General features: G+C 40.6%; 3 protein-coding genes across 6 annotated transcripts in view; 2 read left to right on the top strand and 1 right to left on the bottom strand.

Moving 5' to 3' along the window:
• LOC137881093 (AP-3 complex subunit beta-2) overlaps positions 1–3,869 on the top strand; it is a 39,115-nt gene extending 35,246 nt beyond the window's left edge. For all 4 annotated transcript variants that reach the window (XM_068722833.1, XM_068722835.1, XM_068722834.1 and 1 more), the window contains exon 27: positions 401–3,869. In XM_068722833.1, coding sequence (XP_068578934.1) covers positions 401–551 — 151 coding nt within the window. In that variant the 3' untranslated portion in view covers positions 552–3,869. The remainder of the gene's footprint in view (positions 1–400) is intronic.
• A 573-nt stretch (positions 3,870–4,442) lies between these two features.
• On the bottom strand, positions 4,443–11,821 carry sv2 (synaptic vesicle glycoprotein 2). The gene is made up of 13 exons (XM_068722839.1): positions 11,691–11,821; positions 10,330–10,428; positions 9,944–10,105; positions 9,442–9,604; positions 9,060–9,181; positions 8,075–8,238; positions 7,884–7,964; positions 7,591–7,689; positions 7,158–7,246; positions 6,589–6,716; positions 5,694–5,789; positions 5,370–5,529; positions 4,443–5,198 (listed from the first exon to the last, which is right to left on the bottom strand). The coding sequence occupies exons 1-13, from the start codon at positions 11,785–11,787 to the stop codon at positions 5,015–5,017; spliced, it is 1,644 nt and encodes a 547-aa protein (XP_068578940.1). The 5' UTR covers positions 11,788–11,821; the 3' UTR covers positions 4,443–5,014.
• Positions 11,822–12,139: 318 nt separating this feature from the next.
• snx1a (sorting nexin 1a) overlaps positions 12,140–22,890 on the top strand; it is a 12,996-nt gene continuing 2,245 nt past the window's right edge. Inside the window, exons 1-15 of the mRNA XM_068722838.1 lie at positions 12,140–12,312; positions 14,841–15,819; positions 16,733–16,869; positions 17,063–17,138; positions 17,378–17,421; positions 17,683–17,824; positions 17,915–17,993; positions 18,124–18,199; positions 18,739–18,852; positions 19,741–19,834; positions 20,184–20,389; positions 20,882–21,025; positions 21,724–21,804; positions 21,922–21,993; positions 22,537–22,890. The exon at positions 22,537–22,890 is cut by the window's right edge and continues 2,245 nt beyond it. Of these exons, the coding sequence (XP_068578939.1) occupies positions 12,157–12,312; positions 14,841–15,819; positions 16,733–16,869; positions 17,063–17,138; positions 17,378–17,421; positions 17,683–17,824; positions 17,915–17,993; positions 18,124–18,199; positions 18,739–18,852; positions 19,741–19,834; positions 20,184–20,389; positions 20,882–21,025; positions 21,724–21,804; positions 21,922–21,993; positions 22,537–22,587 (2,451 nt within the window). The 5' untranslated portion in view covers positions 12,140–12,156 and the 3' untranslated portion in view covers positions 22,588–22,890. The remainder of the gene's footprint in view (positions 12,313–14,840; positions 15,820–16,732; positions 16,870–17,062; positions 17,139–17,377; positions 17,422–17,682; positions 17,825–17,914; positions 17,994–18,123; positions 18,200–18,738; positions 18,853–19,740; positions 19,835–20,183; positions 20,390–20,881; positions 21,026–21,723; positions 21,805–21,921; positions 21,994–22,536) is intronic.

A 22,890-nucleotide genomic window follows, 5' to 3' on the forward strand; every position in this document is an offset into this window, starting at 1 on the left:
TACTTTTGTTGTGTCTTTGTTTGGTTTCAAATCACAATGTTAACCAGGTGTTTAAAACCACCACCGTAATCCTTGAAGCATATTTGAGAATGCAGTTTCGATGAAAGGATTGCTGTAACTATAGTGAAGTATAAATGACCCGAAAATGGAAATACTCAAGCCATGTACAAGTACCTCAAAATTGCACTCAAGTACAGTACTTGAGGAAATGTAGTTAGGAAAGCATATTTCTTCACAGCGTCATGATGTTTAAAAGTTCCTTTTTGTGCACAGTTGTTGACACACCTGCTGATTGACTCTCATTGTCCCTCCTTTATTCTGTGGCTTCATCTTTTACTTCCGATCTTTGCCGCTTTGACCTCAGTCCTCCTGTCCCTCCTCCTGGTCCTCCTGTCCACAGGTTCGCGGGCCGGACGGTGACCAGCGGCAGCCTGGTGTTGGCCACCGTGGCGACCAAAGAGGAAGGAGACGCCCAGCTGACGGTCAACTGTGAGAAGATGGTGATCGGCACGATGCTGGTGAAGGACATCCTCCTGGCTCTGACGCAGTGACGCGTGAGCTTCCTCCCTCTGCCCCCTCACCTCAACTCACCTCTCGCATATCGTCCATCACACGTGTAGCATCTCCTCCGTTCTCCTGTTAGCAGCAGCGTCAGCGAGGAAGTTTCCAGAGCTCCAGCTTGTTGTTTTGTTAAAGAGCCCTACACTTTTAGAAATGACTCCTATATTCACTGAATGCCACAGCTGTACGCGATGTTTACGACAATCAGACATGACCTGATATGAAATCCCTCTCTCCCTTTTAAAGTTTCTTACATGACGTTATCCAAAAATACTTATTTTGCAACTTATTTTCCTTCCATGAGGAGCCAATTTGACTCTAGTTTCTGAGTTAACATAAAAAAAAGAGATTTGTGCATCTTCTAAACCTTAAATCCACTTAAAATGAAAATGATCCCGCATCGACTCATCTGGTGTGAAATAATTGAGCAGAATTTGCTCGCTGAATAACAGGACAAGAGGTGAGCGAAACGCAAGGTCGGCTTACTTAATGTTTTCGAAGCTTTCAACCACATCTTGTGGTCTTCTTCTCAGCGGATGCAGTGACTGAATGAAGGAAAGGCGAGTTTATTTGCTATTCAAAGTGATTAACAAAATACATATAAAGGCATGAGGACAAGATATACAAGAAACATAAGACAAATACACACAAAATAAGTCAAGTAGATTAGAAAAATGGAAGATAAAAATAAGAGACAGCAGCTTATTATGACCCATATTTACGTTTATTGTTAAGCACCCTCTAGTGGCTGTAGTAAGTATGACAGGAGCAAAGGAGGAAGTCAGGTGACGTAGTATAAAGGAAAAAGAAATCTCCTTGGGTTTAAGCAATAAAGCTAAATGGTGAGGTTTAGTAAAAGATCAGGGTTTTGTTTACATTATATTAAGTTCAAGATAAGATCAACTGTCTCAAATTTAATTTAATAAAAGACAGTTTTAAGCCTTGAAGTATAAGAAGTTTGTAGAGTTGGATCAGACCTCAAGTTCTCTGGGAGTTTTGTGTTTAAAAGTGAATGAATGCTGTTCAGTAAACCATCCCAATCCTCCAGGATGATGAAGGAGTCCTTTCACATCCAATGATAGACTCCAAAGTATGACCCCCTGTCATAACGTGATCTCACTTACATACTTAAGTCATGTGATAACAACTCCATCTGCTGAGGAAGGCCATGAGATGCAGCTTGACGTCCCTGAAACACAAAGCTAGTGAACCGTGTGTTAAGATTCACCCATAAAGTTCATTTTATTTAGAAATAAGGTGCCCCAAGTAACTAATTCTAATTATTTAAATAGTGGATGCCCACATCTGTCCCACCAGTTTCAGCTTAAGTTAAATAATAGAAGTAATGTTTTACATGTAGGAATAAATTCCCCCTAAACACGTCACCACAATAAAACACAGACCGCACGATCGGCATAATCTATTCTCGTCCAGTTATTTGAAGTCATTACTTGAATGTAGCATGAAGGCTCCACTGAGACAACAACTACCTATAACTGAGTCATTCCATTTTGGCACAATAAACTTTGTTAGTTGAAAACTGCTCCTGGGAATAAAGACGGATCTTCATCTCAAATTCTGCGATTTCAAGCATCTGCCTCGCTGTCATAGTGCACATGTTCATTACAATAAGTGGGGCATTTATAGAAACTGAAGATGTATAAATGTTATTGTATGTATTGCAACATGTAATACAGTACTACTATAAGTAAGGTGTGAGTGTGTGTGTGTGTGTGTGTGTGTGTGTGTGTGTGGGCGTGATGACACTGAACATTTAATTTGCTGTTTTTAAAATGACTCAAAATGACACTTGACTTGAACTCATCATGAAGCACATTAAAATAATAAACACTGGACAATAAGTAGAAAACCTTTTATATTGGTCGACTGCTACGAGATTTAAAAGTCTTACATTTTACATTTAATTATAAATTGCCCGAGAACAAATTTCGGTAATTTTAATGTAATTACTGAAACAAATCTGTTTAACATTAGTCACCAAATTCTCGAGCTTCGGCGAACTCAAAGTCAGATGAAGAAGATCGACATCGCTCTCGTGTCAACGTACAAACATGACGGTTAGCTCCGTTTAGAACAGCTAGCATTCCAGCTAGCTCTTTCCAAAATGTGTCGTTTTTCCACTTAAAGGCACAATGAGTAGCATCTGGAACATCTGGAGGTTGATGCCCAGAAACGTCCCAAACACAACAAAATAAGAAAATTCACGGATTATTTTCATATGAGTCGATATATTGTTTTTTTTTTTTTTTAGGAAAATCTTACTCATTGGGCCTTGAATGTGTCTGAATTAAACAAACAAGTGTTAATTAGTGATTAGAGGTGTTTCCAGTCTTTATGCTAAGCTAACGGGCTGTGCTAGCTGCTTATTGACATACTAAGAGTGGTTTCAATCTTCTCATCTAACTTTCACCTGGATGGAAAATTTCCTTCATATTCATTTAGGATTAAAAAGTAGCCCTCCCCGCTGTAACACTCACCGTAAACATCTTATATTCACTACATAAACAGACTTTCACTAAAATCTGATTTCCACCCGATTCTGTGTGAAGGTGACTGTTTAGTTTATGAGGATAGATTGTATATATATAGATATATATACATATATCTATATATATATCTCTAGATTATAATGGTGCTCATAATAACGTGAGATACTTTCAAATTGAGTCTTACATTGATATCATTTGTCAGGCGAGACCGTTTTCATGCCTTCTGTTTGGTTTTCAGGTCAGAAGTCATGTGGCTTCTTCTTCTTCTTCTTCTTCTTCTTTGTTGTTGTTGTTGTTGTTGTTGTGGACCCTCATGTGTCCAGCGGCTGCATGTTTCTTATCTTTTAACACAATATCTGTGTTTTTATTTATTGTTTCACTGTTGGAGAATGTGTTTTACCAAAGGAGTACGTCACAGTCTGACTTCAGCCCTTGTCATAGAAAACCTGAGCGTCAGCAGCAGTGGACGTTTTTATTTCGGCCTTTTTTTTTTTTTTGTACCTGTTGCATTGTTTACCATTAAACCACTCAGACCTGATATTTACTGCATCACAGTCATGATGAAGAATGTAAAGAGTAAGAAATTATACTTCTAATGTAAAGATCCACTGAAAAAGAGATTGCTTTCACAGAAACAGCTGGATAAAATGATTGAAATCATGTCTTGCGATTTCTTTTTTTTTTTTACCTGCATCGGCTTTCAAATATCCAAAGTGTTTCATTCAAAGTGTGTGTGGTTGTGAAATGTGGTCCTGAAGTATTACGAGTTTATTTATTATACAAATAAAAAAAAAAATACAGATACATGTGTCGTATGTTATTTACTCAAATCATTCTCCATAATCTGTCCTAAAAATGTCTGAACATTTCAGGGGACGACCTCATTTTCTGTTGTGTTCAACAGTTAGAGAAAGTACATTTAGTGAAGTACTAGAAGGGTTACTTTTCTACCAAGGTAGGAACATGTTTAATTCCTCTGTAGGGTTCTTTCCATTAATGTTGTCGGACACACGTGTATACATGTACGTGTATACATGTATGTGTATATATATATATATATATATATATATATATATATATATATTTTATTTATGTACTTTTACTTATAGTGAGGCATTTCTTTACTGTTGTATTGGTAATTTTTAGTTAACTGAATACTTCCTACACCACCAGTGTTCAGTGTTTCAGTGTTTTCCACAGGATCGCTGAACTGCTGCGGTCCAGTTTGTGCAGAGTCTCCTCTCAAAGCCACGGTATGCATAGACGTACACACGATATAGAGTTTTTAAAAAAAGGACAAAAACAGCTTTGTTGATGTTGAAATGATCACGAAAGACCGTTTAAATAGTAAATCACAAAGTAAAACAGATGTGGAATGTGCAGCGTTCTTCATTTCTTTGACTAATTGCAAAACTCTCGACTAAGCAGGTAATCAGAGACGACGCCTAGAAGCCGGAAACATCCTTCCTGATCCTTTTAAGTTCAATTTGACACAAACATTTGTATAAATGAGCCTCTAATCCAATCACTGATTATTCTCCAGACCCTCAACATGATGTTCAACATGATGCTTTGACTTAGAAGATAAGATTTTTGTGGAGTTTAGAAACTTTCTGAAGTTGTCCTTCATACTCTCTTCTAAAAAGGATTTAACTCCTCAAGAGCTCACAATATATACGCGTTTTCTCCTTACTCACTTTCCTGAATAATAGTTCTTAGAAGGTGGAGACTGTCTTCTCTTCTCTTCTCTTCTCTTATCGGTGGCATTTTTTGGATTAAAAAAAATAAGGCACAGAAAGATGACAGAAGGCACAGGATTCAAACATCCACTTGAGATGCAGAACCGATCAGAGAACAAACACAGTGATCCTCGAGTCTGCTTCAATCAGGACGTTTAGAGGATGTTTTCATATTCAAATTGTAATATAGATCTGAAAAAGGGATCAGGTGAGCTCAGTCTGCCTGGTTTGTGGAAGCACAAGAGCCACCAGGCCTCCGGTCAGCAGCAGAAACGACACCAGCAGGACCGGCACGGCGCAGTCCGTGTCCATCAACCGGCCGAAGGCCACGTTGCCCATGATGGCCGCCACTCGGCCCACGCCGGTGAAGAAACCCAGAGCAGAGGACCTGCAGGGAAGAAGAGAGACACACCAGGACAGGTGAGCAGCTGCTGATGGATTTAATCAAAACAGAGCGAGTTAAGAAGTGCGAAAATCCAAATTGACAGATGAATCTAAACCGCCGTGTTTAAAGCCTCCGTTATGCACTTTGCTGAACCTGAGCTTTACGACGCGTTACCGTAGCTGGGTCGGGTAGAGCTCCGTTCCCAGCACGTCCAGGGCGTTCCAGGTGATCACGGACACGCCGCTGAAGACGCAGGACAGGACCAGACTCTGGATTTTGGTCTGGACCACGTAGATGAGGAAGATGCTCAGACTGGACACCAGCAGGCTGCAGGCTGGAGACACAGCAAGGAAGGTGGGGAGATTTAGGGACACTCAAGGATTAAAAAGATAGCTGGTTATGTGGATGGACATTTCTCAGCAGCATTGATCTTGTGGTAGAAGTGCAGAAATGTTGATAAAATAGTGATTCATAGTCAAAAAATACTGAAAGACTCACACAGTAGAGCCTTTCCTCCTAGTCTGTCTATCATGACAATGGTGAAGATGTTTCCCGGTAAGTTTGATGCAGCAATGATGAAGCCCTCCATATACACTGTCGGGCGAGGAAGGTAAAATACAAAAAACATCCATTCATCGCTTTTCTATTCCACATTATTCAGCTTCTTGGTCGCTGGGGGCTGGAGTTTATCCCAGCATGCAGTGGGGTTCATTTCATTATTAATATATTATGAATTGTATTCTGGCCTACAGGTTAGTCTATAGGTCAGGCAAACAGTTAATTCAATTAAATGGAAGTGTAGCTACTGAACACTGTCACTATTCTATTTTTAATGACAACCAAATCCATTAGACGTGTTTGAAATGATAAGAAAATGACAGACCCGTAAATAAAAGCATTACAAATACGTTCTAATGCAGGTCAACAAAAACACGGACACACCGCATTCACATCTAGAGGAACTCTAGAGCCTCCAATTCAGAGAGAAAACTCAATATACTCAAACAACAGAAGTCCCAGGAGCACGTCTGTGAGGATTAATCTGATCTGCTGCTCTTTGCCTTTAAACAAATGCAAAGTCATTTGTTTGCAAGTCTAAACACACCCTGAGCAATTTCCTTTATCTCAGGTTCACTTCTCTCCTCCCTTGGGTTACTTTTGTTTTAAACACCTCTCTAAATAATATCAATACCTCTTCTAACTCTATTTGTAAGTCCTTTCATGAGATGTAATGTAATTGCACTAATGATGATTTAACCTCATTCTCAAACTCCATATTTTCTTCTGCGGCCGAGCTCTAAACTTGTGCTTCAACGTCGCGTTCTGCGTTTGCCGCCTGCAGTAAAATCTTAAAATGTATCTGCAGAAATTCTTTGTCATCCCAGATACACACCTGCCGTCTTGACCGGGTAGCAGCTTTGGTTGCGGAGTGAAGACGGGAGGGACATGTTGGCGCAGGGCGAGCCGCCGTTCTCCATTCTTTCAAACAGCTCCGGGAACCACATCCATAGTCCGTAGTAACTACACACACACACACACACACACACACACACACACACACACACACACACACACACACACATTAAAAAAGAGATTTTAGCTGTTCGATTACAACAAATGGTACAGTACAGACAGTTTTTAATGTGAAAATATACTTAGATGTACAAGTGCTACCCTGAGACTACAGTAACATGATTCAAAAGTCACACAAGTTGTTACAGATGAACTTGTTTTTGCAGTTAAGTATCACGATTTCTGGTTGTTGAAGATAAAATATGCACAACGGTTATCTCTCGCTGTCATTTAGAGCTGCAGAGCTGCCTGCTGTAGATATGTCACATCAGCGGCGTTGAAAGACACCGAGTTTGTAGACAATTCTGGCAACACGGATCTTAAAGGAGAGCTCCAGTTCCACTGCAGATGCTCTTCAGTCCACATGTGGAGGTGCAGATGGTTTCTCACCCGAAGGAGATGCAGTAGAAGACGATGAGCAGAGCGATGCTCCTGGATTTCAGCGGCCCATTAAAAATCTGTTTAATAGGCATCAAGACCTGCAAGTCAAACCAAAGACGTTATTTAAAATGACAATGACGTTTTATGAAATAACAAAAGAACTATACTAATTATAAATAAAAGGAATAAGAAGTATTACCAACAGTCCAGTCTTACTGTCAACTTGTTTGTGCCAATTTGTGCTGAAACGTTGAATATTCTTAAATAAATGTGTCAAATCCAATAACCACACAGTAAACTTGCATAGAACCATGCTGTAGACACCTATTGAACAGTGATGGTCCCTGTGGGTCTACGAAGATGTAGAAGACAGGCATCGCCCTTCAATGTACGCAGCAGAACGTGAAATCATCTCTGCGGATGTCGAGGTTTGTGACGTTACCTTTTTCACAATACGGGCCAGTCTCTCTCCCCGTGAGCCCCGGGTTCTGGTCTCCTCCTGTTCCCCTCTTTGCTTGGAGCTGGTGCATAAACCAAATTCCTTCAAAAGAGTTCAAATGAAGGACAAGTTTAGAGAGCTATTAAAAAAAACACACACACACACAATGTACTTTCACTTCCCTTTTGATTTCCTCTTTTCTGTTTGTTATTCATCATTTAAATCTCTATCCTGTGCTACAAATGTGTACATCACATGTTCAATGTGTCCACTAATCAATGATAAGGAGTTCATACTGGTAAATCCTTTCCTGTTCCCCTCATGTTCAGCTTAAACATCACTTGGAAAACGCGGATCGCCTCTTCCTCCCGACCCGCCTGGCAAAGACAGGACCAAAATCTTAAAGACAGCTCGGAAGAAAAACAATTAAAAAAAAAAAAAAAAAAGCAGGCTGCAAACACCAGAACTAGTCCGGGCCTTTAAATACCTCCATGAGGAACTTGGGGCTCTCGGGCATGAGCAGCCGGAAGAGGAGGGCTGAGGTGAGGCTGGGAACAGAGCAGAGCACCACGAACAGTCTCCAGCTCTGGAAGTCCAGGGTCCTCAGTGAGAAATGTGCCCAGGTTCTTGGGATCACCAACCAGGCCAGACCTGCAGACAAAAAGACAGTCACTCTTTGATAAACACATTGAACTACTACTCTTATTTTGAAAGCGCCTGCCAAGGAAGTTCCTGCTTTCACCCTAAAGTTTACGTGTCAAAATCTTTGTGTTTGAAGGATGTAAAGATACCATCAAGGTTTTTAAAGGTGAGAACAATTTGACTAAACTTGGTATTGATCCAGCTTTGGGATTTCAGCCCCCAAATTATTATTCTTTTGGCTACGACTACGAGCCGAGACTGAATTGCAATTTGTAGACGTGTTTGTAGTTTCTAGTGATTCAGACTTGGACTATATGACTGCAATGTGTCCGGTTCTGGAGCTTTGTAGCCCTGTCTGCATCTCTACAGCTGTTATCAAATAAAAAGGCAAAATGACAAATGAATATGAATTTTTTTTTTAAAGAAAATGTATCAAAACATCTTATTTTTGAGGCATGTTTTTTGCTTTTCACATATGGAATCTATAACACTTAAGCTTATAGGTTGTTGTTAAATGCGAACAAAATAACTGCTCTGATATTTCGGTAAAATGATGTGGTGTGACAGAAAACTCCACTAGAATGTTTCAGTTTTGTAGAAAGATCAAAGAAACAAAATGGAATTTTGTGTTGTCTTTAATATTGTGAAATGTTAACATTTAGGCGGAGCTTCAAATAAGCCCAGTAGCTTTTCTGCCTCTTCCTGCACTCTGATATTATTTCTCTCTGTTATGTTTGTGTATTTTTCTAAATTTTGTGCTTACAACTTTTGGTGAAATTGTGTTTTTGATCCCGCAACACTGACATTGTTTTATGGATATATTCTCCCACCTGCAGCCAGGATGTTTCCTGCCATCCAGAAGGTGGCCAGAGCGCTGATCATTGCGCCTCTCCTCAGTCGGGGCATGAACTCTGAGAAGTACGAGAAGATAACAGGGATCGACCCGCCGACCCTGCAGAGGTAAACAAAAAAAAAGTTGTTCTTGTGTACTTATTCGCTACCGTTAACTCATTTTGGACGTCAAACAGTGGTTGGTCAAATGAGGGCACAACTAAAGTGAGACTGTTGTTTTCCCTAAAAGGCCTTCATGGAGGAACATGGAGGTTCTGTAAGAATAAAAACCGAGACCTGTTGGTTTCATTTGTATCTCTCCAAGCACGGAAAAACATATTTAAAAAAAAAATGTAAATCATATTCAAATCCTGTGCTCACCCGATGCCGCTGATGAACCGCAGCAGCAGGAAGAGCCAGAACCACGGAGCCACGCTGGCCAGACCTCCAAACACCCCGTTAACTGTCAGGGACACGACCAGGACCCTGCGCCGCCCCCTCTGGTCCGCCAGGTATCCCCACGTGTAGCCCCCCACCATCATTCCTAGAAAACAGGAAGTAAGACAGTAACATGCAAACATCAGCATTCAGCTCTCAGACTCAACTGAGGTCTTATTTTCCTTTTGTGACGATTTTACAACTAGATTTAACAGTTTAGGCTCTTTTTTGTTTCGTTATTATCTAGCTTTACCTCTTCTATGCTGTCCCAACAAACCATTATTTTCACTATCGACCAATCTGTTGATTATTTCCTTGATTAATTTAGTCTGTAACATGCAAAAACCCCCCCCGATAAAAACGATAATCGATTTTCGCAATGATTGCCGATTCACTTCTCTGTCGATCGACCTCAGCTCCGTTTAATTGAACGATTGTGATTCACCGAGGAATATGCTGGCGGTGAGCAGGCCCATGTCTGAAGAGCTCAGCTGCAGGTCGCAGCGCGCTGTTGGCAGCAGAAAAGACACGCAGAGGATCTCCACGGCATCGCTGGCATTGGCCCAACCGCACACCACCAACAGCAGCCAGTGGAACGCACCGAACCCTGAGAGCCACAGACAGAACAAAGAGCCAGAAGTTATCCATTAAACAATCACCCGACCTCTTTACGGGCCTATTTTGCATATACATTCAACAGTGGTGTTAGTGTAGCTGCCCTGCTCGTGACAGTCAACAGACACTTTAGGTTAGAAAGATGTAACCCCCCCACCAAAACAGCAATAACAACACAAAAAACGACAGCCAAAGGTAACGACAAAACCATCAAACCTGCTTCCTCGACTGCTTCCTCATATGTTAATCTTCTTTCTGCGCTCCCGCCAGCATCACATGTGATGTTTGACGTGCTCCTGTCGAAAATGATTTCTCCTAAAAAGCAGCAAAAAACACACACACACACACACACACACACACACACACACACACACACACACACACACACACACACACACACACACACACACACACAAACAGGTCAAAGGAAACAGAGGCCCCCAGATGTAAAGGGATATTTAAGATGTTATTTTGTTGTTGGTACATGTCAGGCCACACATTTAGAGGCTGGTCTTATTATCCAGTAATTACAGCACTCAACACCTCTATATGAGGTCACGTAGACGAAATTGTCACTTCAGATAAAGTTGTAGAAATCACTACTTTCTGACTGATTAGACACAACAATTAAGTGATTCATTGAGAAAATAAATCAGCAGAGGAATTTAAGGCAGGCTACAATTGACAGTTATTGTATTATCAATTCATCTGCACATTATTTGCCCAATAATTGATGGTTTGCTCTGTAAAAATGAGAAAATAGTGGAAAAATACCCTTCACAATCTGCATGCATTGCATTTTATAATCTTTTATATGTTTTGTTTGTATAAAATCTGAATCATGAAGAGTAACTAGCTGTTAAATAAATGCAGTGCAGTAAAATAGAGTGCAATATTTCCCTCTGAAATGAAGAGGAGTAATAGTAGAAAGTAGCATTAAATGGAAATACTCGAGTAAAGTTCCTCAAATCTGTATTCAAGAACAGTACTTGAGTAAATGTAGGCTACCTATTTATATAGTAGTCAGTACAGTTGTCATAGAAATGTAGTGGGCTCTAATGTAATAGTAGGAAGTAGTATTAAAGTTCACAGTTAAGTACAAGTTCCTCAAAATTATACTGAAGTAACAGTTATAGTTGTGTAAATGTACTTAGAAACAAGAGCTGGTTTTCTGAGGGATTTTTTAATTTAAACCTTTATTTAACCAGGAGAGTCCCATTGAGATTAAAAATCTATTTTTCAAGACAAGTTAAAAGAAACTAAAAGTTAAGAGACAGTGACGTAACCGAGTTAATTTAAAAAACATTGACATTTTTGGCAACCTGCCTGTTTAAATATTAGATTTAAAAGCAGTAAGTGGTATCAGCTCTTTATAGGTTGTGTCGTGCACTACAAATCATGTTTGTTCTTCTTCTGCATGGACAACATATGTTTATAAAAGAACAAAACCTCATTACCTCTAAATAAGGTGAGAACTACTGAGTAATGTGTCGTCTCGCTGCTTGCGTGTCTGCTTATCAAATCAAATATCGTGTTAATAAAATAAAGTTAAACTCACAGTATCAACAAACTCTTACCTTCATCCGGGTCCCTCTCGTTTGGCTCCAGGTAGGTCACACCTGTGAGAAGCGGCTCTCGTGCCTCCGCGTCTCCGCTATGCACGTGACGAAACATCACCCCCCCCGGACGTCTCTAATATGGGCACAGATTGAAACCACAACACCAGTCCAGGTCCTTGTGATACTGTTGCAACCGCTGCATTTGTCTCATGACTGCTATAGCTAACAGCGAAGCTAACCAGGAAGTAAAGGAGGGGGGAGGAAAAAAAGGGGAAAAAAGACAGCGGCCGTTTGCACGTCCTGGAGCTCCACACTCACTCGCGCACTCTGCTCGCGTTAAGTTGTAGCTCCAATCTTCAGGTGCCCTGCAGCGCTTTAGCTTCACGCGAGATACGTCCGTGCGAGCAGCGAGCAGTTGACGGTTGCCTCCCCGCGTGAGTGTGTGTGCGCGCGTGTGTGTGTGTTTTTTATAAGAAGATTGAAGATGGCGACCAGCTCGGAGCGCAGTCCACCTCCGTTCCCCGACTCCGAGGACCAAGATGTGCTGGACCCTGAAGAAGTCAGAGGCCGAGACAGTGACGAAGAAGAAGAAGACGACGACGACGATGAAGAAGAAGTGGACGACCTCTTCATGAGCACAGTATGTCTGAACGGAGCTAATAACGTCGGGTGTTCACGCTAAGCTAAGCTGCCGCTGATGTTTTTGGCTAACTGACACGAACTGCAAAAAGACTAGTGAGCTATAACGTCACAGCGAAGAGAGCTAATGGGACGCTTTAAGTAAAAGTTTTTGGAAGGTGGTTGACACACATTTAGCTTGTTTTAACGTTGAGGAAACGGTCAAATAAATAAAGTTGACTGCGACTCAAAGGATCAAAGCAGTATGGAGTATTTTGATGCATAAACCCCACCTTCTATCACAGATTTATTGCTTTTAAACATCTTCTGTGGTGATCTTTTAACACTGTTGTAACACAAACGCCCATTTTGGTATTGATTTCTTCCTGAAAAGTTGCATTGCTAGCTGTGATTTTTATCATGTCGATTGGGCAACCGAGATGACGTGAATGCATCTCATAGCAGTTCCTACTTGGCTCGTGATATGTGGATGTTTCCTGTGCAGAAATGTCTTCTACATTTCGAGGTTAACTTGCACTATAATCCTCTTGTGCAGACGTTTACGCCATGCATTGATGAAGCGAGCAGCAGCTAAATGTTAGCAGTCTGGAGGGAATGTGGTCTGTGTTGCTTGTTTTGTGAAAGTTCACATCATCTTGGATCAATTTATTCATAGAAATAAGTGGTTTGAAATTCACTTTCCTTTTTTAATTTTTTTTTTGAATGAGGATTAAAAAAAGCTGGCTCTCGCAGCCTTCTGTCATGTGAGTCACATGACATGACAGGACAGTGGCTGTGGTCACGTGGTCAGAACCCGGATGTTTTCCCACAGTCAAAGTTCAGAGGAGAGATTGGAAAGTTGCTGTACTGTGATTTTTTTTTTTTTTCTTTTTTTTTTTCACTGCTCCATGGAAAACATTACTCAGCAAGTTGTGAATGTTGCGTTTGAAAAAACATTTTTTTTAGCTGATGTAATGTTTGGAGATGCATTCAGAGTGGCCTCATACTGAAACATGGACGTGATTATTGGTTAATTATTGAGCTCTTGGGCCTAGTTGTTTGTTGTATTATTTTTTTTTAAATGCTCTGTGTTAAGAATCTATTTACAGAGTATTACTCAATGTGATAATTAGCAACCACATACACCCAAAGCCTTTGATGAGTTATTTACACTATACCTCCGCTGACAGTTGTTTCTAATGTGGGCGTGGACTAAATATTACACCTCACCATAACACAATGAGATTGTGGAAGTTGTGTTTTAGCAATGTGGAAGTTGTGTTTTAGCAATATTGAAGTGAAAACTCCTGCGTAAAGACCACACAACAGGATACTAGAGACTCTGATAATGCTGCAGGAACAGTTTAAGAAGATTTATGGACATTTTGATGTTGTTAACATTTATGGTATGAGGAAGCGTCGTATTCATTTGGCCAGTTCACTAGATGCACCAAGTGGAGAGGTGTCTCTCATGTTTTTGTCAGTGAGGGACTAAATATTACACCTCTCAGTATAAAACCATGCTATTCATCTGCTGCCTCCACAATGATCATAAAGTTTAATCAACACCTCTCTATAAATGTTTCAAATAAACCTGAACTTTACAATCTTTACGAAAGTGGAATTTATTGCAGGACTGTTGTATTACTTTCAGCTAGAAGTACCTATTGTCTTCTTCACAACCACTTGTCTGAGAAAGCTATTTCAGAGACATGATACAAGGTTTCACCATGAGATTGCTTTTCTTCTGTTACGAGCTACTTCATTTTTCATTTCAAAGGATTATGTTTGTTATCGGCTACAAACCCGGTAGCCTGGAAGTAGATAAACATGTTGTTCTTCTGAGCTTCCAAGAGTGTCATCTGGCAAAATATAAATGTGTTAGGCTGTGACTATTGCTGATGAGTTTGTGGAAGTTTTTTTTGCAGTATTTTATTCAAAGTAAATGCGTCCGTCATGTAAATATCATACAACTGAACTCCAGAGACCTGGACGATGCTGCAGCGACAGTTTAAGAAGGTTTTGACATTTTGATTTTAAGTTGATGGAATGAGGAAGCGTCTCTCTATTTTCTGTCTAGTTTTGGAAGCTTTATTCCTTGTGATAGAACAAAAGTACAAATTTGAAAATAATGTTTTGGTTGAAGTATTTCCTTCCAGACTGTAACAATGACAGTCATGGAATACATTCGACAAAGTGAGGAAAGGGGATTAGGCGATTAAGCTATTAGCGGATTGACAAAAAAAAAATGATTGCAATTTTTAAAATCGATTAATAATTTCAGTTGTTTGCGAAGCAGAATTCAACGGTTCTAGTTTCTCAAATATGAAGATTTGCTTCAGTTTTAATGTCTTTGTGTTTTGGACTGTTTGTCAGACAAATCAAACAATCGGAAGACATCACAGTGGGAGTTTTGCTATTGCCTGTCATTTTATTGTCCAGATGAATAACTCTGAATAAAAATGAATAAAATACAGATACTTGTTAGGTACAGCCCTATTCAAAACTCTAAAACAAAACATCTTTTTTCCCTTTTCCCCTCACCTCCAGAGCAACCCTCCACTGACCGAAATGGACACCACGCTGCCACCTGCCAGTCATCCCATCGATGTTTTAATGAAGCCTCCCAGTGACCTCATGGATGATCCCTTAATCGAGCCCATCGGCAGCCAAACGGAAATCAATCCCTTAATCGAGCCCATCGGCAGCCAAACGGAAATCAAACCAACGAGCGACGTCGTCAGCGAACCCTCGGATGACTTTGTCGACCTCTCAAACAACATAACCGACTCTCCTGAAGCTGAAAGTGCCGTCGCAAACGCTGCTATAGACACAACTGAAATCCCTCTAGATGAGCCCTCAGATGATTTTGTTGACATATTTGGAGGTGAAACTGAAGCTCCGCGAGAGGAAGTCGTGTTGGCGGATGTAACTGTTGAAGCAGCAGCGGATAAAGGTGAAGTGACCAGCGACGTGACGGATCCACCTGACGATGGGAAAACAGGAAGTGATGATGAGCAGGAAGCAAAAGAAACGTCCACTGATTCCATTATCGACCTCAGTGACGATTTGCCAGCCAGTGAGACGCCACCTGCCAGCGACACATTCGTTGACCCTCTGGTTGACTTCCTGAGTGATGCTCCACCCGCTGCTGAAGCCAAAATACCCAGCCGGGCGACAGTCGATCTGTTCGAAGATGAGGGGAACGACTTGTTCGCAGAACCGCGGCACACCAAATCTGCCAAGCAGCTACAGAAAAGCCTCTTCGGCGAACCGGACGAGGATCTGTTCGGTGAGCCGCTGGGGGCCGCTTCAAAGAAACCCGTCAGCAAAGAGCCGAAGAGCAAACCCGTCACAACCAAAGCTGCCAGTGACGTCAGCGACACAGGCGGTCCTCTGCAAGACAGTGATCCTGCTGACATCTTCTCCGAGGAGGCCGTCACCACGGTGCCCAGCATCAAACAGACCAGCACGGTCAACTCCAAGACTAACGGAGTCCACTCTGAAGAGGAGACCGATATATTTGCTGGTGGGTCCACAATTTTGTCTTATTGTGTAACATCATCAGGATTTTAGGATTTAGTGAGAGCAGCATAGAGCAGACCATTCACACTCTTAATTGTTTATCCTCTTATTTCAGTTGATTTATGTGAGAACAGTTCCATTCAAAGTCAGGTGTGCAACAGATAACTGCACTTTGGAGGTGTGTTTACCGTACTGAGATAGCGGACAGTAGAAAGCTGACAGGAAATGAATGGAGACAGACGGAGGATGACACGCAACAAAGGTTCACTGCCGGACTCAAACCAGGAAATGAATTTCATGGTCGACATCTTAAAAGAATTTAGCATCGCAGTACACAACGTTGGATTCATGATGGACGGTTTAAAAGAATCCTTAAAATCTTTTTTTTTTTAACTCCACGCATCTTTTCCTTGTCAAAACCTGGCGCCTGCATTACCCACAATGCAACTTGACCGCTGACCGTTCGGTCAGAGATTAAAGTGTGTTTTGTTAGTCGTGCACCCTCCACACCTCCAGACTTTTTTCATTTTCAAACTACCAGTCTTCAGACCAAACCGCTGCCGACTCTATTACCGTTATTTTAGGCTATTTATCAACTTTATTGCATGTGCAGTAGTGCTCCTTAACACCTGTAATCAGACCTTTTGTGTGTACAAACGGTGGACTTCCCCTTTTAACTCTCCAATAAAACAGGTTCTTGTGACTTCAGTTCACAAGCACTGCTCCACACGAGACTGAATTGTGTTAAGCTACAGGCTGAAAGCAAAAAAAGGACAAACACACCAGAGTCCATGTCCCTGCATGAACGTGCATATTTATTTGTCCCAGACAGTCCAGGATGTAAAGTAAATAATGAACATCTCCATTCAGCATGTAATGAGCTCAGTCTGGCTTCTTTCCTGTTCCTCTCTTAACAGAAGCCACGGTGGAGCTTTCTCTGGACAGTCCGCGGGACGAGAGGAAGAAAGATGTGACGACCAAACCGTCTGCGTCCGCCCCCTCCGAGTCGGCAGCTGCCAGTCTGGCCAAGCCCCAGTCTGCCTCCCTGGAGGAGGTAGTAACCACTGACAACTGTTTAGGGATTTGCAAGTTTAAGTTTTCTGGAATATCAGAATTTGCATTTCAAACATTTCAAAATAAACTGTTAAAAATTATCCCAATTCTAAAGAAAATTCAGTTGACTTGTTCAGTAGAAGTGTTTGGTGACTTCAGGTAGTGTTACACTTTCTGTTCAATGTTTGTTTCAGTTGGATGAAGAGGAAGAAGAAGAGCAGGAAGACAAATTTGAGATCGCTATCTCTGTCAAAGACCCTGAAAAAATAGGTGAAGCATATTTTCTTTTTTTTAAATTCCGTTTTATTCTTTATTTAATTGCAATAAGGCAAGTCATTGGTTTGTGCACTACTATAAACATCAAGCAAGCAACGGTTGTTTTGAGGTGCTTGACGTTTATATTTAATTATTTCAAACTTGTGAAGAAGGCAAAGGACTCAAGTAGTGAAACTAGTGATGACGTATGATGAATATTTCTTGCTCTGACTTTCATCCTTTTTGTTTTCCAGGGGATGGGATGAACGCTTACATGGCCTACAAAGTAACCACACAGGTAAGAACTTGCTGAAATGGAGCATTTCATTTGACCTAAAGTTGGTCTTCTCTAATCCAAAGGACGTTGGCTCAGTTACTCACTGCATGTGTGGTAACAGTGTGTCAAAAGAGGAAATACTGGTCAGCATCTTGTAGGGGAAACGCCCACGCACTGGTCTTGGAAGGCAAACATAGATTACATCAGCGTTTTCATAGTAATCCACCAAAATGAAGCCTCTTAGGGACATCAACTCCAACTCAATAACTGAATGTGTTTCAGACCCCGCTGCCCATGTTCCGCAACAAGACATTTACAGTGAGGCGACGCTTCAGCGACTTCCTCGGCCTCTACGAGAAGCTGTCCGAAAAGCATGGACCAAATGGATTCATCGTGCCTCCGCCACCAGAGAAGAGCATTCTGGGTAGGCTGACTTGGCTTTGCTGTTTGCTCTGATACTGTAACTTCAAATGTTTTCTCCATCAGCTATAAGCAGGGTTGTCATCTTGCACAGGTATGACGAAGGTGAAGGTGGGAAAGGAAGATTCCTCATCTACAGACTTTGTTGAGAGAAGAAGAGCCGCTTTGGAGAGGTAGAGGAGAAGAGATTGAATTCAATCTGCTTTATGACAATTTAGTTTCAAAACCATAATGTTCTGATGTTGCCCTGCCCATAGAAAGCAGGAAAGTGAGGTTTTTCTTTGCATTTTTCCCATTCAACAGATATCTCCAGAGGGTCGTAAATCACCCATCACTTCTCCAAGATCCGGATGTTCGAGAGTTCCTGGAGAGAGAGGAAGTAAGCCCATATTGAGTTTGGAGAGTCTTGGGGATCTATTTAGTTTTATGCCTGAGCCACAAGGAATACATGCGTTGTTTTTCCTCACATGCCTCCGCAGCGAACGGAAAATCAAAAAACACCAACAAAGTCTTGATGAATAGAAGAATCTACAGCAAAACTACACCCGACTGGATGAATGAGACTTGTACTGTACGAGTTGTGTGAGAGTTTGTAAATTGATGATTTGATATAGTTTTGCTAACGTGGCCCCAATTTATTTCAATTCATCAAGAGTTGTCGGTTTTTTTAATCTTTGTTTACCGTGAAGGTTTGTGATTAAAAAAAAAAAAATGTTTTTACAGTTTTCTTTAATACTTTAAGGTCTTTCTGATTTTATGACCTTCATTGAATTTAGAAATGTGTGTTTAGGTTTAGGGAGCACTTTTAGAATAATATTGTTTGACCACTTGTTGATCCCGTTGTGTCTCTGAAGCTTTAGTATATTCATAACTGCAGTCTGGTGATGGCTGTGTTGAAATATGCGTTCATGCCTTCAGTTGCCCAGAGCGGTGAGCACCCAGGCTCTGAGCGGCGCCGGCTTCCTGAAGATGATCAACAAAGCAACAGACGCTGTCAGTAAAATGACCATCAAGATGAACGAGTCAGACGTGGTGAGTTCAGCTGTAAACGGACACGTTGTTGCATCAGAGCTTCTCAGGAACGGCAGATTCATTTCTGTAGTGAGGAAATCTGAATTCTCCAGTAAAAAAAACAGAACATTTCAAGATCTCTGCTAATGTTTTTGACTAGCGTGACATTAATCAGAACATTAGTTTCATGACTTTTTTTGTTTATTTTGTGTCCTGATGAGAATTAGCACAGAGAAGAATTACACATTTTCATTTGTGTTGTTTTATTACGACACAGTATTCATGATAAGCTTAAATGATCAGACGCATTTTTAACTGTTTATTTAGTTTGATAGCACAGTTGACTAAATACTAAAGATGAAGCCGGTCAAGGAACCAGTTTGTAAAGAGTTGTTATATAAAGAAACTGAGCTGTGACTTTCCTCTTGATCTGATCTCAAAGTACCACACGCATGCCTTCACTGAGCCTATTCACATATTCAAGCTGAGCACATGGGGAACAAAGATAAGTGCGTTAAAGTGCACTGGATTTCCTGTGTGTTGTTAAGCTGAACACTTTTCTCTGAAAGACCCCAAAGAGCCATTGTTTGCATACTTGCTGCTGGTATGAATCTAGAAAGTCTGGAGAAGTATTTAGATTGAATAAAGTTTCTATGACTCATCTTCAGACTCAGTTTTATATATATATATATATATATATATATATATTTATTTCACTTTAGTAAGCAAAGTATTGAAGTTCAATCATCATACAAATGCATGATTCAACATTTTATCCATTTTTTTGACCCAATAGGACGTGACATGTTTTTCAGTTTTTTTCCAGTTTGTGGTGATGTGGCTTTTGTAATGTAATAGAGCTAACAGATGTGGCAGTTTGCACAAACTCTCCGTGTGTTTTTGCTGCAGTGGTTTGAAGAGAAGCTGCAGGAGGTGGAGTCTGCAGACCAGCAGTTCAGGAAGCTCCACGCGCTGGTCGAGTCTCTGGTCGTCCACAGGAAAGGTTCGTCGTCTCCCCTTCCAACCACTAAAAGATGAGCCTTCAATAAACTTGATTATGAAAGTGAAGCTCATGTGAAAGTGCCTTAAACTTGCATTCTTTCTACTGGCCAGCAGGGGGCGACTCCTCTGCTTGTGTAGAAGTAGATGAGAAAAGTATTCTGTGTATCTGTTAGATTTAAGATCTCTTTCCCAATGTGCTCCATAGAAAGTGATATTTATACACAAACCCATGTCCACAAAGTAGCTTACCCAGATGATCACATACATGTTTTTCATGTTTTTGGTCTTTCTAAGAACTAAGAACTTTCTAAGTCTTTCTAAGACGTTCGTCTCTCTCTCTTCCCCTCCAGAACTGTCGTTGAACACAGCCAGTTTTGCCAAAAGCACGGCCATGCTGGGCAGCGCAGAGGACAACACCGCTCTGTCCCGAGCGCTCTCTCAGCTGGCAGAGGTGGAGGACAAGATGGAGCAGTTGCACCAGGAACAGGCCACAAACGACACGTTCAGCTTTGCAGAACTCATCGCCGACTACATCCGCCTGCTTGGAGCCGTGAGGGTACTGGGAAAATCTTTTCGTTTTTTCTGGATAGTTTAATTTAATTAATCACGGCCAATGTTAAAGTAACACTTTTCAACGGTTAGGAGGTGACTTGAGACCGATGTGAGTGAAATTAGACTAGAAATGTTGAGTTTTGAGTCATTACATTACATTTCTGTGCTGATCCCTACACTCGTTATGATCTCAAAAACTTTTATTGTGTCTGACATGAACATATTGTGTTATCAGAACGTTTATAATAAGTAACAAGTTGTATGTTTGCTGTATACAAAGACATTGTAGAAAGTGATCAGTAATTGTTTCTTGAACATTGAAATTCCTCTCAGATCATGTTGCCGCTCGTCCATTTAAAAAAAACATTTCAGTGCTTTATTCAAAGGCTAAAAGAGGACTTCAGAATCTGGTATTATTCTAATGGGGGTTTAAAACAAATACAAAAAACCCCAAATAGAAACATGAACTGATCCTCTGTGTGTCCGCGGCCTGCAGGGCTCGTTTGATCACCGGATGAAGGCGTGGCAGCGCTGGCAGGATGCTCAGACCGTGCTGCAGAAGAAGAGGGAGACCGAGGCCAAACTGCTGTGGGCCAACAAGCCCGACAAACTGCAGCTGGCCAAAGAGGAGATCGCCGAGGTACGGACATCACAGGCCAAAAGCCACAGGGTGGACATGACTTCAGGGCTGGGGTTTGATGTTTGAATAATGGATGAGCCACTTGAAAAGCTTTCATACTGTTCCTGTCATCAGAAACATGGAGCACGCTGAAACTAATGGAGTTCACTTTTATCTTGAATTATTAATAACTTGGTTATTGTCTGCAAATATTATATTTTTACATTTTTCAGTTATGGTTCTAATGAAAAATACTTTTATTACTCCTATTTATTTTGTTCTGGTAGAAAAGTGCTTCAATATAGAATGTTTAGGTTTGCTCATACACACAAAATCTGACTTAATCTGTCTGACGAGGCTGATTTTAATAATCAATATTCATAAGTAATACTTGCATCACCATAACCAAACATAGGCATTTTATGGAGTGTTGATTGTATAGAGGCTCGATAGCGGCGGCACAATTAAAAAGAAAAAGGTCTATAAGTTAGAAGGAATGTTGAGCTACTCAAACAAAATATGGACTTTCAAAATAAAGTTTCAGAGACATTAAGTCAAAATGTTGAGATGTCAAATGTCGTCATTTTTTTTTTTTTTTTTGTGATTCAAAATTGACTTTGTTTGTCAGAAGTATGAGACCCTTATAATTCTGACTTTCTGTGCATCGCTGCTTACATGAATACGCTGATCCGGGACTTTTCCTCTCCTCTTGTTCACAGTGGGAGGTGAAGGTGACGCAGTACGAGAGAGACTTCGACAGAGTTTCTGCCACCGTGCGCAAGGAAGTCAGCCGCTTCGACGTACGGATGTTCATCCTTCTTCACGTTCATAGTTACTGGACCGCTGAAAATGATATTCATTACTGATTGGTGGATATTTTATTTTTATTTTTTTTCTCTATTTATTTGATCCTACAGAAAGAAAAGGCCAGGAACTTCAAAAGAGAGATCATTAACTACATGGAGTGTCTGCTTCACTCTCAGCAACAGGTGAGAACATGAATATTTCACATTTTCATAATCAAATACTCTTCTTGTCATACCAGTCAGCGCTCATTTGTAAACCTTGTTCTGTCATGTCACAGAATAGATTTTTGATTTGAATTAAGATGATTTGGAGCTGGTGATTTTATTTAGAAAGAATCATTATTTCATTAATAATAACTTAATTATGAATTAATAATACATTTTAACAGGATGTAAGGAAAAGGAAAGATTAGGGCTTCAACTAACAATTGTATTATGAATTAATCTCTTGATACGTTTATTAAAGTAGTACATTATAATGTCTTCAAATGGCTTATTTTGTCCAACAAACGGTCCCAAAGCCATAAATATTCTTCTTTTTTTTTTCTTTTTTTAATAATGTAGAACAGAGAAAAGCAGTAGTCTCATTTCAGAAAATGTAAATGTTCCGTCTATTGACAAAGTGATTCAGAACTATGAAAGCTGCCTCTGTTTTACATCCTAAATATGAACAGCCACTTGTCTGTTGGTCTTGAACGACCCTGACTCTGTTTCCTTTCTCTCCAGCTCATAAAGTACTGGGAGGCTTTCTTACCAGAAGCAAAAGCAATCGCCTAATCCTCGAGCACCAGCCTTTTGGACGACTAAACAGGCTGCCTTTTTCTTATACACTTTACCTCTTGCCTTTAAACCAAGGAAAATGCGCCGCATTGTAAAGGGAGATACAATCAACCTGTTTTTTTTTTGTTTGTTTTTTTAAAATCACCTTTAACATATAGCTCTGTACTCTATTGTATTAATAATTGTATATTTTCATTTAACCTACCACAAATATTTTCTTAATAGATGAAAAGAGTTTGCATATACAAAGATATGGACGCACGAAAAGAGAGAATAGATTGAATGATTCCAGTAATTTCC

Source organism: Cebidichthys violaceus, unplaced genomic scaffold (assembly GCF_023349555.1).
Source record: "Cebidichthys violaceus isolate CVI_PGR_0920_01 unplaced genomic scaffold, fCebVio1.0.p SCAF_3, whole genome shotgun sequence".
In the NCBI taxonomy this organism is placed as follows: Eukaryota; Metazoa; Chordata; class Actinopteri; order Perciformes; family Stichaeidae; genus Cebidichthys; species Cebidichthys violaceus.